The sequence below is a fragment of the Schistocerca serialis genome, chromosome 8 (genome assembly GCF_023864345.2).
Source record: "Schistocerca serialis cubense isolate TAMUIC-IGC-003099 chromosome 8, iqSchSeri2.2, whole genome shotgun sequence".
Lineage (NCBI taxonomy): Eukaryota > Metazoa > Arthropoda > Insecta > Orthoptera > Acrididae > Schistocerca > Schistocerca serialis.
Genome location: NC_064645.1, coordinates 402,436,312 through 402,452,852, shown reverse-complemented (window position 1 = coordinate 402,452,852; position 16,541 = coordinate 402,436,312). Strand labels below are relative to the sequence as shown.

General features: G+C 43.4%; 1 protein-coding gene across 1 annotated transcript in view; it reads left to right on the top strand.

Moving 5' to 3' along the window:
* The window catches only part of LOC126417035 (ras-responsive element-binding protein 1-like), a 465,403-nt gene that overhangs the window by 432,590 nt on the left and 16,272 nt on the right, over nucleotides 1-16,541 (top strand). The window contains exon 4 of the mRNA XM_050084927.1: nucleotides 14,613-14,803. Coding sequence (XP_049940884.1) covers nucleotides 14,728-14,803 — 76 coding nt within the window. The 5' untranslated portion in view covers nucleotides 14,613-14,727. The remainder of the gene's footprint in view (nucleotides 1-14,612; nucleotides 14,804-16,541) is intronic.

The window sequence follows — 16,541 nt, the reverse complement described above, 5'->3', positions numbered from 1 at the left end:
CAGAGCCATTTGAACCATTTTGAACCTTTCCCATTTGTTTTTCATGTTCGTCCCAACAATTTCCGACATACATCTAACCCTCGCTCACTGAACGACCCGTAGGCTATTAAAAGGTTTTCGCATTAAAAGTCCATGTTTCACTGCCATTACGCAAAAATAATAATGTATACGGATTGTAAACTTAGCTTTTCAGACACACCAGAAACTTCGTTTTGGAAACGTTGATTAGTTTAACAAAAGAAAGAGGAGAGTAAAAATTGCCTGCAGTGGTTTTTGTATTCATCCAGTGATTGCCTGCTTCAAGTATAAATACTCAAACAGATCAGATGTTTCTGTGCCTTTGTGGTCAATTTGTATTCTTTCCTTCTTAGTGTGTTGGCTGTACATTTATGTTGATTTTCCTGCTTTCAAACTTGCTGTGCTACGTTATTCCATTCGCCGTTGGATTTGCTCAAAAGACTAATTTCACTAGGAATTCCTTTATCGTTTTCCCGCTTTAGGATCGGAGACCTCCTTCTAGGACAGCAACGAGTAGTAGCAGAATTTCCTTGTGTCTCTCCTCTTTTCCTTTCCTTCTTTAGAATATCACTCATGAGGACGGCGGTTAGAAAGTCCGGCCATCCAAATTGTTTGAGGCAAATGACAGGGTGGTTACTTTTAAAAGAAGCGGCCAATTCCTTTCCCCAGCCCTTCACGTCTTTTAGGGCAGTATTACCCTGTAAAGTATTGGATTAGTGCATAAGTTCATAGAGTTTTTTTCGTAATTTTAATAAGCGCAACAGATATACATAACAGAGACTTTAGTCATTAATAATATATTCTCCTTCATTACGTTCAACAGACTACCAACGCTGGGGTAACTTTTCGATTTCACGACTGTAGAAATCATGTGGTTTAGAGGCGAAGAACTGGTAGAGCCATGTTCGGAGCGCACTTTCGACCGGAAAGTCTTTTTAATAGAGAGCGGAAAACGTGAAAATCGGAGGGTGCAAATCAGGTAATTAAGATGGTACTTTCCTCAAACTAGCAGAATGCGGGCAGGTGTTATCGTGGAGTGGTATCACTTTACGCATCCTTCTTGGTCGTTTTTCTTGTATTGCGTCTTCAAGACGTCACAGTTGTTTGACAATAAATGTCAGCAGCGATGGTTACACCTTGGGGAAGCAGTTCGTAGTAGACCACACCGTCGCTATTCCACCAGACGCATAGCAGTATCTTCAGTGAATGCACGCAGGTCCCGAGTTCGAGTCTCGGTCCGGCACACAGTTTTAATCTGCCATGAAGTTTCATATCAGCGCACACTCCGCTGCAGAGTGGAAATCTCATTCTGGATTATTAAAGAAGACTTGAAGCTCTACGCTTACAAATGTGCTGTTGTGCATGAGTTAATCCTGCAGATGCCTGGTTCAGCATGTCAGCGTAAATGAACTCACAGAAAATGCGCCCCTATGCATCAGAATATTTCCCGGGTCAGCTTTACTTTACACAACCTATACCAGGTGTTTCTCCTATGGGTCGTCAGGCGCATTTTCTCTTATGCTTCGACGGATATTTACAATTTCGTTCCTGTAATATGTAGCTGAAGTCAGCACAAGTACTGATACTGGCGTCTTTCATACGACGCCCAGCTTCGACGGAAGGCGTCCATTTGTTTACCATCACATACAAATATATTTTTCAATCGGAATTTTTCGTGCCGGTTGAACAGAGCGACCCCATATTAGCCTAGTGCGTTATTCATTTTATCAGTATGTATTGACAAGAAGAGTAAAAGACCCAGAGTAAGCAGTACTCCAGCAGCTACTGAGCAGCGCCTCTGCATGGCGGTAGCACTCAGTGCGGGCTGCCGCTGCTGCAGTAGTGGTTATTCTTTGTCTTCTGCTGTCCCTCTTAATAGATATCTATAAAGCGAATGTTGCACTAGACTAGCATTGCTCTGTCGAATGGACACGTAAAATTTCCAGCTTAAAAAATACTTTTGTTTGTAACGGGAAACAGACGGACGCTTTCTGTCGGCGCTGGGCTTGCTTGAAAGACATGTGGAGCAAGATTTGTTTGGGCTGACTCCAGCTACGCGTTGGACGAATTGCAATTGGCCGAAAATCCAGAGAAAATGCACCCGTCGGCTCATATGATAGACATTCTGTGTTAAGCTAATGTGATTGTCTTGCGGAACGGTTTCGGCGTTTGGGACGGAGGACTTACTGCTCGAGAGCTGTGAGGGGCTCTGGGATTGAAGGCGTCGGCGCGCCGGGATGTGGGCAGCGGAGACGCCGGCCGGCGTCCGGGCAGCCGTTGGGCGGAGGAAGTCCTCCCCAGGAGGGCACGCTTCGCTGGGCGCCCACCCTCGCAGGGCCCTCCTGCGTCTCCCCAAGAACTGCTCCCACGCCGCGCTGCCCTCCGCGTCTTGTCCAAGCCGGTATTCCGTCCTTCACTAAATAAGATCGCCCGCCCGGCAGAAGGTACAGGGTGATCCAAAAAGGAAGAACAGATTTCAATTATTTACACTACTGGACATTAAAATTGCTACACCAAGAAGAAATGAATATGATAAACGGGTATTCATTGGACAAATATATTATACTAGAACTGACATGTGATTACATTTTCACGCAATTTGGATGCATAGAACCTGAGAAATCAGTACCCAGAACAACCAGCTCTGGCCGTCTTGATACGACTGGGCATTGAGTCAAACAGAGCTTGGATGGCGTGTACAGGTACAGCTGCTCATGCAGATTCAACACTATACCACAGTTCATCAACAGTAGTGACTGGCTTATTGTGACGAGCCAGTTGCTCGGCCACCATTGACCAGACGTTTTCAATTGGTGAGAGATCTGGGGAATGTGCTGGCCAGGGCAGCAGTCGAACATTTTCTGTATCCAGAAAGGCCCGTACAGGACCTGCAACATGCGGTCGTGCATTATCCTGCTGAAATGTAGGGTTTCGCAGGGATCGAATGAAGGGTAGAGCCACGGGTCGTAACACATCTGAAATGTAACGTCCACTGATCAAAGTGCCGTCAATGCGAACAAGAGGTGTCCGAGACGTGTAACCAATGGCGCCCCATACCATCACGCCGGGTCATACGCCAGTATGGCGGTGTCACCAAACACGGATGCGACCATCATGATGCTGTAAACAGAACCTGGATTCATCCAAAAAAAAATTACGTTTTGTCATTCGTGCACCCAGGTTCGTCGTTGAGTACACCATCGCAGGCGCTCCTGTCTGTGTTGCAGCGTCAAGGGTAGCCGCAGCCATGGTCTCGGAGCTGATAGTCCATGCTTCTGCAAACGTCGTCGAACTGTTCGTGCAGATGGTTGTTTTGCAAACGTCCCCATCTGGTGACTCAGGAAACGAGAAGTGGCTGCACGATCCGTTACAGCCATGCGGATAAGATGCCTGTCATCTCGACTGCTAGTGATACGAGGCCGTTGGGATCCAGCACGGCGTTCCGTATTACCCTCCTCAGCCCACCGATTCCATATCCTGCTAACAGTCATTGGATCTCGACCAACGCGAGCAGCAATGTCGCGATACGATAAACCGCAATCGCGATAGGCTACAGTCCGACCTTTATCAAAGTCGGAAACGTGATGGTACGCATTTCTCCTCCGTACACGAGGCATCACAACATCGTTTCACCAGGCACCGCCGGTCAACTGCCGTTTGTGTATGAGAAATCGGTTGGAAACTTTCCTCATGTCAGCACGTTGTAGGTGTCGCCACCGGCGCCAACCTTGTGTGAATGCTCTGAAAAGCTAATCATTTGCATATCACAGCATCTTCTTCCTGTCGGTTAAATTTCTCAACTGTAGCGCGTCATCTTCGTGGTGTAGCAATTTTAATGGCCAGTAGTGTAATTACAGCCCGCACTGGATCTCTGTGTGTAGCTACACTTTAATTGTAACCACTCGGTAGCAGGAAAGAAGAATGGAAGATGAAGATTTTTGGTAATGTTCCGGGAGAGCACAGCGCATTTATAAAGGGAATCGCATACAACACGCAAATGCGATCGGTTATTGCAGCGTTTTCAGTCATCAAATGGGCTTGATACCAGGAATGGAATGCATTCAGAGAAGCCCTGCGGGAGTCGTAGAAGACTGGTATAGCTCGCACCAAAGTGTATTAGAGACGATCATGGGTCCTAAATTCGGATATTTAGTCGAAAGATGGAAGATGAAAGATATAGACATAGGCATAGAGACAGTCATAATATCTCTTACAATACGATGGAACAGGACAAAAATATAGTTTACTCTGATACAAAGTGTTCTCCGTCACGCTCTGTACGCGTAAAGAGGCTCCTTAGGAGTATCACTGCCAAGGTGGGAAAGAAATCCAGTGTGCACTCTGCATGCATACCGGGAGGAGGTGCTCCAGATGTGGAAAGGGTGCTTCCGGATGTCATGAAGAGCACATATGTTGGTACTAACGATCTGCGACATGCAGGTTGCAGATTTCTCGAGATGGGCCACTGGGTGGTGGGGTTTCGGGTTCCGTTTAATAGGTTAGGTGCCCACTACACGGAGGAGGCCGTCTACACGCGTAGTGGGGGCTGTGTGAAAAGGACTGGACGGTTTCTTAGGTTAGTCTCGGGAAAATGCAGAAACGGTTTCACTCTCGAAGACTGCTGGACGAACACGGGAAGAGAATAGGCATACCGATAATCAATATTGTAGATGTAAATTTTCGTAATTGTGTTGGCAGGGAACCAGAGCTCCAAATGCCAATAGAAAGCACTGAAGCTCATATCGTTATAGGTGCCGAATGGTGGCGAAAGCCGGAGATAAGATCAGCCGAAATTTTTACAAGAGAGCGTAACGGTGTTCAAAGGATAGATTAAATACATTTGATGGCGGCGTCTTTGTTGCGGGTAGAAGTAGTTTATCTAATAGCGAAGTTTACGTAGATAGTTCCTATGAGTTAGTATGGGTAGAGGTTATACCTGACAACCGAAATAAATTAATAATTGGTACCTTTTACCGATCTCCCGACTAAGATGATTCAGTTGCTGAACAGTTCAAAGAAATCATGAACAGCATGTCAAATAGGTACCCCACCCATAGAATTATAGTTGGTGAGGATTTCTATTTAACCTCGACATGTTAGCGGTGATACGTATTCAGAGCCGGTGACAGGTATAAAACATCTTTAGAAACTGTGCTAAATGCTTTCTCCAAAAATTATTTAGAGCAGCTAGTTCAGGAGCCCAATCAAAATGTAAAAGGTTCCGAAACATGCTTGACCTCTTCGTTAACAAATAATCATTAGCAATTAGGGAGCATCATGAGGAATACAGGGGTTAGTGACTATAAGATCGTTGTAGCGAGACTGACTACGGGCAACATCGAAATGGACAAAAGTAAACGGAAAATATATCTATTAAAAAAAAAAAGAAAAAAAAATTCGCTTGACGCCTTCCTAAGAGACAGTCTCAGCTCCATTCAGACTATGTAAATGTAGACTAGATGTGGCTTAAATTCAAAGAAATAGTATCTGAGACAATTGAGAGATTTATACCGAAAATATTAAAACAGCTCAGAACCTCGCTGCAGAAGCATGCTAAATTTAAAAGAACGCAAAATCTCCAAGATTGGTGCGGTTTTAGTGAAGCTCAAAACTTCAGTGCGAGATGATTTTAATCGTTTCCACAACGAAACTCTGTCTCGGAATCTGACAGAAAATCCAAAGAGATTGTGGTCGCTTATAAAGCACGACAGTGGCAAGACATTATCAATACCGTCACTGCGGCGCCAATGATAATATTACCGATGACAGGGCCACTAAAGTGGTGTTATTAAACACAGTTTTCTGAAATAGCTTTACCAAAGAAGACGAAATAAATATTCGGGAAGTCGAATGAACAACAACTGCCAACTTATCATAGAAGCACAAATCCTCGATGTAGTGAAGCAGTTTAAAGCACTTAATAAAGGCAAATCTTCCGGTCAGATAGCATAGTAACTACGTTCCTTTCAGTGTATCCTGACGCAACAGCCCATACTTAGCAATCATATATAACCTCACGCTCGACGAAAGATCCGTACCGAAAGACTGGAAAGTTGCGCAGGTCACACAGTTGCTCAAGAAAGGAAGCATGAATACCAGCAAAATTACAGACCCTTATCACTGACGTAGATTTGCAGGAGGATTTTGGAACATGTACTATGTTCGAACATTATGAATTACCTCGAAGGTAACGGCCCATTTAACACGTAACAGGGGCTGAGAAAAATGTCCTCGTGAAACAGTAATGAGTGCTGAATGCTATCGACGGGGGATCTCAAATTGATTCGATATTTCTAGACTTCTAATGCAGTTGCGTGCCTATGTAGTATCGCCTTAGTCTGCGACTGGATTTGTTATTTCCTGTCGGAAGCGTAACACTATGTAGTAATCGACGGAAAATCATCGACCAAAACAGAAGTGGTATCGGTACGGGACACGAATGCATAGGGCGCAATATTTCAAAGAGAATGACGTCGAAAGGGAGAGCATGAATCCAAAACCATTATGTAAGCAATACTTCCGCGAATGTAAGCATCTTAAAGCGCACTGTGACAGCTCTTGCAGAAATTGACGAACCTAAACCAAGTGTGGGTGTGGTTTTCATTGCTGGATGATATGGGTAGCTAATGGAGAAGGATCCCCATCGGGTACACTTGGCATGTCCAGCATGACGCAAGGGAGTGTGTTTCTCAAAACAGGACTCGCATCAATTTCTTTATATAATTTCTGTATAGCCTGCTACATACGATGGAAGTATTCGTGAAAAATGGCAGCAGCCGTCACTTCCTGTGTTTATCTTTCCGTTAATCTTTTTTCTAATGGAAACATCAATCTAATAGACATATCATAAAGAAGTCTATAAAGTTATTGTTTCAGTCACAGGGGCTAGGTAAGTCTGATGAACATCGGCAGTTTCAGCTTCTAGGAGCATCTTCAAATCTTTGCGAATTTGATATAACGCTAAAGAGTCACATACAATATACTCCGCCGTGTCCTGTTCCAATAGAGGCAGGCGTACACGTCGTGGAATCTTACGACGACTTGGTTGTAACCAGCTCTCTCAAAGATTAGATAGTGTCCGCTAGAAAATAAAACCTGTAATGTTGATACGAATTTTATTTCAGCTGAAATATTCAACTTATTACCAGTTCCTGCGTCGATATCTCTTCAACAATATCTGCCCTTAATGAAAGAAACAGATCGTACATCCGGCTGCGATTCTTCCGTTCTTTTAAAGTATAACAATTTCCCTATTTAACGGTACTAGTTAGCTCAGGAAAAGACTAGTACAAATAGGCAGCAAGAGCAATCATGTTCATAAAAATTTGACACGTTGCATAGGATGCAGTATTTCAAACAGAATGGTGTTGAAAGGGCGAGTCTGAATCCAAAACCATGATTCGCAGTTTCCCAAAAATAGGGAAATAAAGTTTTATTGGCCGCGCGGGATTAGCCGAGCGGTCTAGGGCGCTGCAGTCATGGACTGTGCGGCTGATCCCGGCGGAGGTTCGAGTCCTACCTCGGGCATGGGTGTGTGTGTTTGTCCTTAGGATAATTTAGGTTAAGTAGTGTGTAAGCTTAGAGACTGATGACCTTAGCAGTTAAGTCCCATAAGATTTCACACACATTTGAACATTTGAAGTTTTATTGAGGCAGAAATTCGATGCCGCATCATAGTTCTCCCGTTGTTCGATTTTTTCATCGGCATCAGCACTCTGCATTAAGGCACTGGACCCAAATTCAGGAGGACGCCGGTTCAAATCCCGATCCAACCAGTTCATCATGGTTTCACTGCATCGTTTAGGATAGTGCTTTTGAAGAGGACATGGAGGACATGGCCGATTTGCTTTCCCAATCGGAGCTTGTGCTCCGTGTACAATGACTTCGTCGTCGACCTATAGAAGCTAATATCCTTATCTTCGAGCTCCTTTCTGGATTATTTTTCCATTTATGTCATGTCCAGCATTTTCATGTGAAACATTGTTGTAGTCCTTCACAAGAGATCTCGAATGTTATGAAAGCTTAATGCCTCAATAAAACGAAACCAGCCCTTTCTGTAACTCCGGTGTCTAAAAAGCGAGAAGTATACAACAGTTTAACCCCTCTCTCTCTCTGCGCCTTTTTTGTGACGTACTATGCCTTGCATTGCCTAAACGCTATTTAGATGTGTTGGCCTGTTAGTGAGGTACTAGGGTTCACTTTTCCGCAACAATGGAATGAAGATTATATTACTTTATGGCACAACCGCTAACGTTATGGATAATTTTTTTCCAGGTTTCTGGCCGCGTCAGGTCCTTTGTCCGTGGTAGGATTTGACAAAAGTCAGGATTTGCTAAGCTTGGTGCCACAAAGAAATACGTATATCATTATATTTGAGGTTAGACACTGTGTTTGTCCCATACTTAGACCTAATGTGATTCTGTCATGAACGAAGCGTCGAGATCAGAATGTGCAATAACTTTCTGTCTCTAATGTATGAGTTTGAAAGTTGCCCCTTACTGCTGTTGTGACATCGTTTCTTTTGGGGGTGTTAACGACGTGCTGTTTGCGCGCACGAGATATGAGGGATGTCATCAGTTTTTCTTTCTGTTACCCAATTAAAGCACCAACTCCCGATGCAGGTTCCAAATAATATCCAGATATGGGATTTTCTAATGGGAATATCGTTTTCCGCACATAAAGAGCTAAGTCAGCAACGCTTTTCTCTTGCATGGTATTTATTATCTTCAATGTTTCACTAGCCAGTATGTGTTTTATTTGCACCATAGGTTGTAATGAGCATGGCAGCTCAAAATGTAGTTTTTAACGTTTTATTGTTTTTGTGAATTAAGTAATTCCGTTAAAGTTCTGTATTTTGCAAATAAGTTAGATATTTTATACTGAAATTTTCCTGGGGCTGTTATGCAGAATTCTACAAAGAGTTTAACAAAAATACTTACACAAGACTTCTAGCGGGACTGCTTTTAGGCGTTTATTATCTCTTAAAAGAAATTTATAAAATATCTTTTCCTAAAACATATTTTACAAAATCTTTGAGGGTGCAGTGATGTACTTTTACGACATGTTTTATAAAAGTTTGAGTGCTTTTATAAAAGATTTGTCAGATTAAATGTGACGTAAAGACATACCGACCCGTTGTATAAATGTAAAATACAAAAGATTCTTTGATCAGGATTAAAGGCTTACATTCTATATGATTTGTGAACACCTGTTAACAATGTAATAAGGCGTTAGTGTTGCACGTAATAGGGTGCTTTATGCTGAGAGGCTGTTGAGATATATGTTGAGATATTTACTTTTCACCGCATTCGATGTCATTAGCACCTCTCTATTGTAACAATTTGCAGAGTCCTTAACTTCTGAATGACGTCACTGTGACGTAACACGGTTGTCTGTTTGATATGTGAGAAGTAAGCTGAGAATGAAAATTGATATATGCATTTAACATAAACATTTACTTTTCCTTCAACCATATATGGTTCAGCACATTATTTACCGTCTGTAAAGGTACTGCTACAGTGGCGCTCACCTGAAGATGGTCAGAAGACTCTGCGCCGAAATATCGTGGTAGGACGTTACTGATATCCGGCAGTCCTCCCGTGTTTTTATGGAACAATCAGTACGCCGGGAAAGCTTTAAACATCACTTCATTAACTCATTTTACTGTCTTACATAAAACAAGCTGTGAAGCGCTTACTAAATATTCACTTTTATGGTTTACTACTGCTACGGTCGCAGGTTCGAATCCTGCCTTGGGCATGGATGTGTGTGATGTCTTTTGGTTAGTTAGGTTTAAGTAGTTCTAAGTTCTAGGGGACTGATGACCACAGCTGTAAAGTCCCATAGTGCTCAGAGCCGTTTTTTATGGTTTACCATAGTTTTTGTCACTTTTTGCAAATTTATACGTGACGTTAATGTATCAGAGAGCACGTTAACCATTTTGTGGTGTTTTTTCTATGATGAACGTTGTATAACGTGTTTAATAAACATTTCAATGGTTTCTGCAAAAATGGAACTAAGGCAATGGCCCCAATGTTCTGAGTTGAATATTAACCAAAATTCATAAAAATTAAATCATACTGTCTGGTCTCTGATTCCAACAACATACCTGTTTTGTCTCTGTGCATCTCTCTAGAAAGGGAATGGGACTAGTTTGAAAAGGCAGCATTATATCGCGAAACACTGGAACGAAGTAGCGTACGTATGTAACAGTTCTACGGCTTCCACAATATATCTTCATATGCATATAGCCACTGTGGATGCACGCAGTGTATTTTCCTTCGCTGCATACGCAAATAGAACAGGATGTTGTGGCGATCTCCAGTCTGAAGACTGTTTTGATGCAGTTCTGGACACTAATATATTTTTTAAAATAATTCTTAGCTTTCACGTTTACGATTAACTTACTGCTGCTGGATTGGGTAGGGTAGGGTAGGTGGCGGGGTTGCCTTCCGCCACAAGTTTCTATCGCAGTAAGTAACCACCGCAGCATTACCCTTCTCTTGTGTGAGGCTACAGAAAACTTAAAGTAGGAAGACATTAAATGTTCTCCGGTCCAGCCGGCAGCAGCGAAGGCAACATTTGCAGTGTCATTTCGTGGCGCAGCGTGGATGATTCAGTTTCGGGAAAAAGGAAATAACTCCGGATCCGAGTCGCAGTGTCTTCCTGTCCGCTCTGACGCAGTGTGCGGTTGCACGTCACACTCACGCCAGGCACCAGCGGAATCTGTGTGGGAAGAGATGAAGCCTGTGACTTGGGCTGAATTTCTTGAGAGAGGTAGTCGCATCCCAGGCAGGATTTTCCCATTTCCCATCAACAGCGTTTCGATTATGATTGCTGTGTATTATACTCTGCTGATGCAGTTTGATCATACGTTCATGTAGACTTAACAGCGAGAAGATGCTCTGTGGGGCATAGATGCTACGAATGGGACCGATTCCCTAAATCCCTTTTCTCTTACTGATAGTGACTGCTGTCAATACTTGAACTATAAAGCTCATCTCTTATAGTTTTTGGCGTTTGGCTCCTTCTTAATAACAGAGATGCATTTGTAAACATACAAGAACGGTAAACAAAAACGATACTGAAAGTTCTAGTTTATAGCATCATTCCGTCATGAGTAAACTTGCCAGTGGTTAATCTAGAGTGATTTTCGCTGGACATGACAGGGGACAGCAGCAGTAGTTTTATTGTGCAGACCGCTCCTTCCGCTGCAGCGAGCCTTGCGTCTGCATTGTCTTCCCTATAGATCGCGACCACTGTCGAAATGAGACATACGTAACTGAAGCACCGTGTTAGTATTCCTGATGAACGTGCAATGTCGTACGAAGACACCAGATCGCCCGCATCTCGTGGTCGTGCGGTAGCGTTCTCGCTTCCCACGCCCGGGTTCCCGGGTTCGATTCCCGGCGGGTTCAGGGATTTTCTCTGCCTCGTGATGGCTGGGTGTTGTGTGATGTCCTTAGGTTAGTTAGGTTTAAGTAGTTCTAAGTTCTAGGGGACTGATGACCATAGATGTTAAGTCCCATAGTGCTCAGAGCCATTTGAACCATTTGTTAAAAATTGCTTTGAAATCAAAATTATTATTGGGGCACTTGTTGGAAATTAATTACAATAAATAAACTTTACATTATCTGATGATTACCTTAATTAACAATATATCTCATTCAGCCTCTTGACCAGAATGCCATGTCGACGCTCGCCGACTGCGTCCCGCTCGCGACCGTGACAGGACTAAACCACTACTGCCGACATTTTAAAAATCTGAAAGCGAAATTTATCTTTTAGTGAATGAAATAATAGATGTTTTTGTTCTTCTTAAGTTAGTCATGTAGGACTGTCTAGCCGTGCGGTCTGAGGCGCATTGCCACGGTTCGCGCGGCTCTCCCCGTCGGAGGTTCGAGTCCTCCCTCGAGCATGGGTGTGTGTGTGTGTGTTGTCCGTAGCGTTAGTTAGTTTCAGTTAGATTAAGTAGTGTGTAAGCTTAGGGACCGATGACCTCAGCAGTTTGGTCCCAGAAGCTCTTATCACAAATATCCTACAACTGTCTAAATGCTATTGCCTTCACCATTTGATTATTTTATTTCCTTCTGGATACACTCTTGCAATTTCGGCTCTTTGATCACTTTCAAGTGATTCATTATTGCCTTTTGTAATTACTTACATCGCATTCCGCAGTCAGAGTTAAGAACGTCATATTCATTGGGTCATACTGGGATCATCATGTTAATGCTATTTACATGGTACGAAAATATAATGTAGATTGTCAGCAATTTTACAGTAGGACCAAAAACAATTCTTAGGCCGTTTCGTAAGTCCTCTCTTTGTAAAAGTAATGTCGAGATCTTATATCTGATCAGAGAAGTAGGACCTGCTAGTGCAGTAAGGTGTTCAATTTGCTTTCGTTGTTTCCCTGTGTTGCCAAAGTTTCCCTGTGTTGCCAAAGTTATGATTACGTAATCCCGCTCGTGGTGCCGTGTCTGTGTATGACGGAGAAAATGGATGAAGTACTTTGGAAATCCTGTCGAAACTGTTTTCCTTTGTTCTCCTCGGACGTCTCTCCTTATCACTTTGCGGCGGCGTAACTCACAGCAGGTACGGTCTCTCATTAGACTAGATAAGCGTAGAGTTTACAGGCTGGAAATTGGTCTCCGTGTCTAAGCATTCATTTCTTCCCAGAACTGCTTTACTAGCGGACGTCCAAGATATGTTCACCAACTTCGCTTGGTGTAATCTTCCAGGTATCCACCGCTTTCTTTTGCAAAACATCTTTCCACGCTTCAGAATAACTGGCTCGCCCTGTTTAGTTCGTTAAATATGGTATCTGAAGTAAAGTAGAACCCATCTCAATTGATTTGTAAGTTCGAGATGCATTTGTTGTTTTCGACAGTATCTGTGCTCCATGCATCGAGAACATTCTACAATTCAGAGGAACACGTTGATTTCATAGCCGACGTCCTCTGAAAAGGTGGTTTTGTAGGCGTTACTCGTAGTAGTCAAATTGGCGTAATTTATCGGGCGACCAAGCGGTATTGTATACACGATGCACCTGTGATTGGCGCATATACAGGATGCAACGACGACTTGTACAGAAGAAATACGGTGCCTCGGCCCAAGCCCAGAAACTTTATTTCCTTGTTAAAATACATTTTCTGCAACTTTTCACTGTACATTTATTATGGGAAACAGACAGCAACAGAACGGACCATGATGCCACATGAGGCTTAAATGCAGTTTCCAAAATTCCCACTGCCAGTACTGATATATTCATCAGCCCGCCATCGCACTGAATAACGAATCACTGTCGTATCTCTGGAATATTGCGTCTGATTACACAGCCTTCCACAACACGAACACGAAGAGTCTGTAATGATCTTTTAAACAGTTGCTGCTAAGCGTAAATAAGTCAAAGCAGTGAATTGATTGTCAACATAACCTGCTCTCAATGGAACACAGCCAGCCGGTGTGGCTGTGCGGTTCTAGGCGCTTCAGCCTGGAACCGTGTGACCGCTACGGTCGCAGGTCCGAATCCTGCCTCGGGCATGGATGTGTGTGATGACCTTAGGTTAGTTAGGTTTAACTAGTTACAAGTTCTAGGCGACTGATGACCTCAGAAGTTAAGTCGCATAGTGCTCAGAGCCATTCGAACCATTCAGAAAGAGTGCGTTTTTCTTATTTCGATAAATAGGACAAGAAGAGAATAGAAGCTTTCGAAATGTGGTGCTACAGAAGAAAGCTGAAGATTAGATGGGTAGATCACGTAACTAATGAGGAGGTATTGAATAGAATTGGGGAGAAGTTTGTGGCACTACTCGACTAGAAGAAGGGATCGGTTGGTAGGACATGTTCTGAGGCATCAAGGGTTCGCCAATTTAGTATTTGAGGGTAGCGTGGAGGGTAAAAATCGTAGAGGGGGAACAAGAGATGGATACCCTAAGCAGATTCAGAAGGATGTAGGTTGCAGTAGGTAGTGGGAGATGAAGAAGCTTGCAGAGGATAGAGTAGCATGGAGAGCTGCATCAAACCAGTCTCAGGACTGAAGACAACAACAACAATAATAATCTCCTCTCGAAACAATACACATTCTTTTAACACTTACATAATAATTACGCCCAAAAAGTGTCGAGACTGGTTTTATTCGTGGCGTGTACCCGGTGTCAGCGAAGTAACTACGGCGGCAGGTTGAACTAACAATCTTTAAGTAGTGGACATGCGACTGTGGTTTGTGAGCGTTGTCACACATCGCAATAGAGCAACATCTGTAAATCAATTGCTTAAGAAAGTCTCCAGAATGTTTGGAAAAAGAGAAAAGTGTGTTCAAAGTTTGTCCCACACACCTTTCTCCCAAACAACGACTCGACTAAAATGCAAAGCGCGGAAAATTTTTTGTTTTGAAAAAGGCATCACAGATGACGAGACTTGTTATCATTACGAATCTGCCACAAAACGACAATGTGCAGAAACTGTGAAGGGTCAAACCTTCGTCTCACTTGAAATATTTTGTTACCAAGATTTGTATTTTGGGGGATGGACGAAAGAATGCTCAATTTGATTTTGAAAATGTTTAACAGCATGTGGAACTGTTTGTGTTGCAGGTGTGCGCAATGCTGAGAGAGAGACGACTGGCGGGCGTGGTTGATGTTCGCCCACACTGCTGGGAACTCTAGACAATCCGTCCGTCGTCGAGTCTAGCCTAGAGCTGCTACAGCTATGCAAGATATGGCAACAATGCAGCAACACACTGCAACGTCACCTGCTCCGGCCACTACAGTGGGTGTTACTCAAGGTAAATACACGACGGTTTCTAGTTGTTTATCGGCAGATAGTAAAACAAGGGCAGGTAGTCCAGGTTATGTAAAGTGCAGGCTCAGTGGAAAGCTTGAAGACTGCGTTTTCTACACTATATGAGTTTTGAGGTTTTTTTTTCTTTTTCATTTCCTCCTAGGAGAAGTTATTTTGTTTGATGATAAAGTCTTATTGCTGGACATGCGCGTTTGTAAAAGTCATCATTATTTACCAAATACAGACATTTTCATTCGATTATTCCTGCCCTTCTGGGTGCTCCCCGACGTGTAAATTACATCAACCGAATGGACTGAGCGAGGTGACACAGTGGTTAACGTAGTGGACTCTGATTAAAGTAAGCCATGGTTCAATCTCCCTTAGGTCACCTAGATTTAGGTTTTCCTTGGTTTCCCTAATTACATTTCGACAAATGTTGGGAAGGTTAATTTGAAAATGACATGATCGATTTCGTTTCTCACCTTCCTCCAATCTGAGTTTACGCTCTGTTTTTAATGACGTTGTCGTGGACGGGACGTAGAACCTGTCTTCCTTCTTCCGGCAAACCGAATGGCTACAAGGAAACGATGACTCTGAGATACTGTTGAGTTTTGGTTATCGCGGGTGAGAGATGACGCGTGGAAGTCCGCCGTTGGGCAGAAGCTAACGATTATAGGGGAGGTCCAGCCGACGCAGTTGTGCAAGCGGGAGAGATCAGTAGCGCTGGAATAACCCGTGAGTGTCGTACCCAGAGGGGAAGAGCATTAGGGCCCGGGACTCAGCGTCTCGGTACTGCGAGAATTCTTCGCTGCATCGTACGATGTAGTGAATCACGTGTGAATCTCGTGTTTTTGTGTTTACCAAGTGGTGTGGTGACAATCGGTAGAAAATGTAGGCCACTTAACTTTACAGGTCTACGAGGGTAGCCAACAGTGTAAGTGGAAGTTGGTAAGCAGACGTTGCGCAGTTACTATTGGAAACCAATTCTGGGACGGAAGACTTTGAGTGTCTTGTGGAGGACTTTTGGTTTTCTTCACTGAGCGATAGGGATGATTTGATGTGTGCAGTTTACAAATACTTATGTTTCCTGGAAGGTTTCTAGGAAATTCCGATGCAGCTCAGAAAATAGGATAAAAGACGTTAGCGTGGCCAGTTCTAGGCTGCTGTTCCAGCGGTTGGAGTCCTTACCTTACCAGAAGAAATGGTTCAAATGGCTCTGAGCACTATGGGACTTAACATCTATGGTCATCAGTCCCCTAGAACTTAGAACTACTTAAACCTAACTAACCTAAGGACAGCACATAACACCCAGCCATCACGAGGCAGAGAAAATCCCTGACCCCGCCGGGATTCGAACCCGGGAACCCGGGCATGGGAAGCGAGAACGCTACCGCACGACCACGAGATGCGGGCACCAGAAGAAATCTAACGAATTTGAACTTGCTCCTAATATTGTGACACATCGGTATAGACCATACGAAAGTTTAACCGAGATACTTCGCTATCTTAAATGGGAATCGTTCTAAGAAGGGTGGTACTATACTGGGGATATACTTTTGGATAACTTTCGAGAACCGGTGTTGGAGGAAGACTTCACAATTCTGTAACATAGTTCCGGCATTTTTTGAACAGATCTTGTGTGTGTGTGTGTGTGTGTGTGTGTGTGTGTGTGTGTGTGTGTGTACGTACGAGATTTGTTCAGAAAATTCCGGAACTTCGTACACAAAATTTTCTACGCTTAC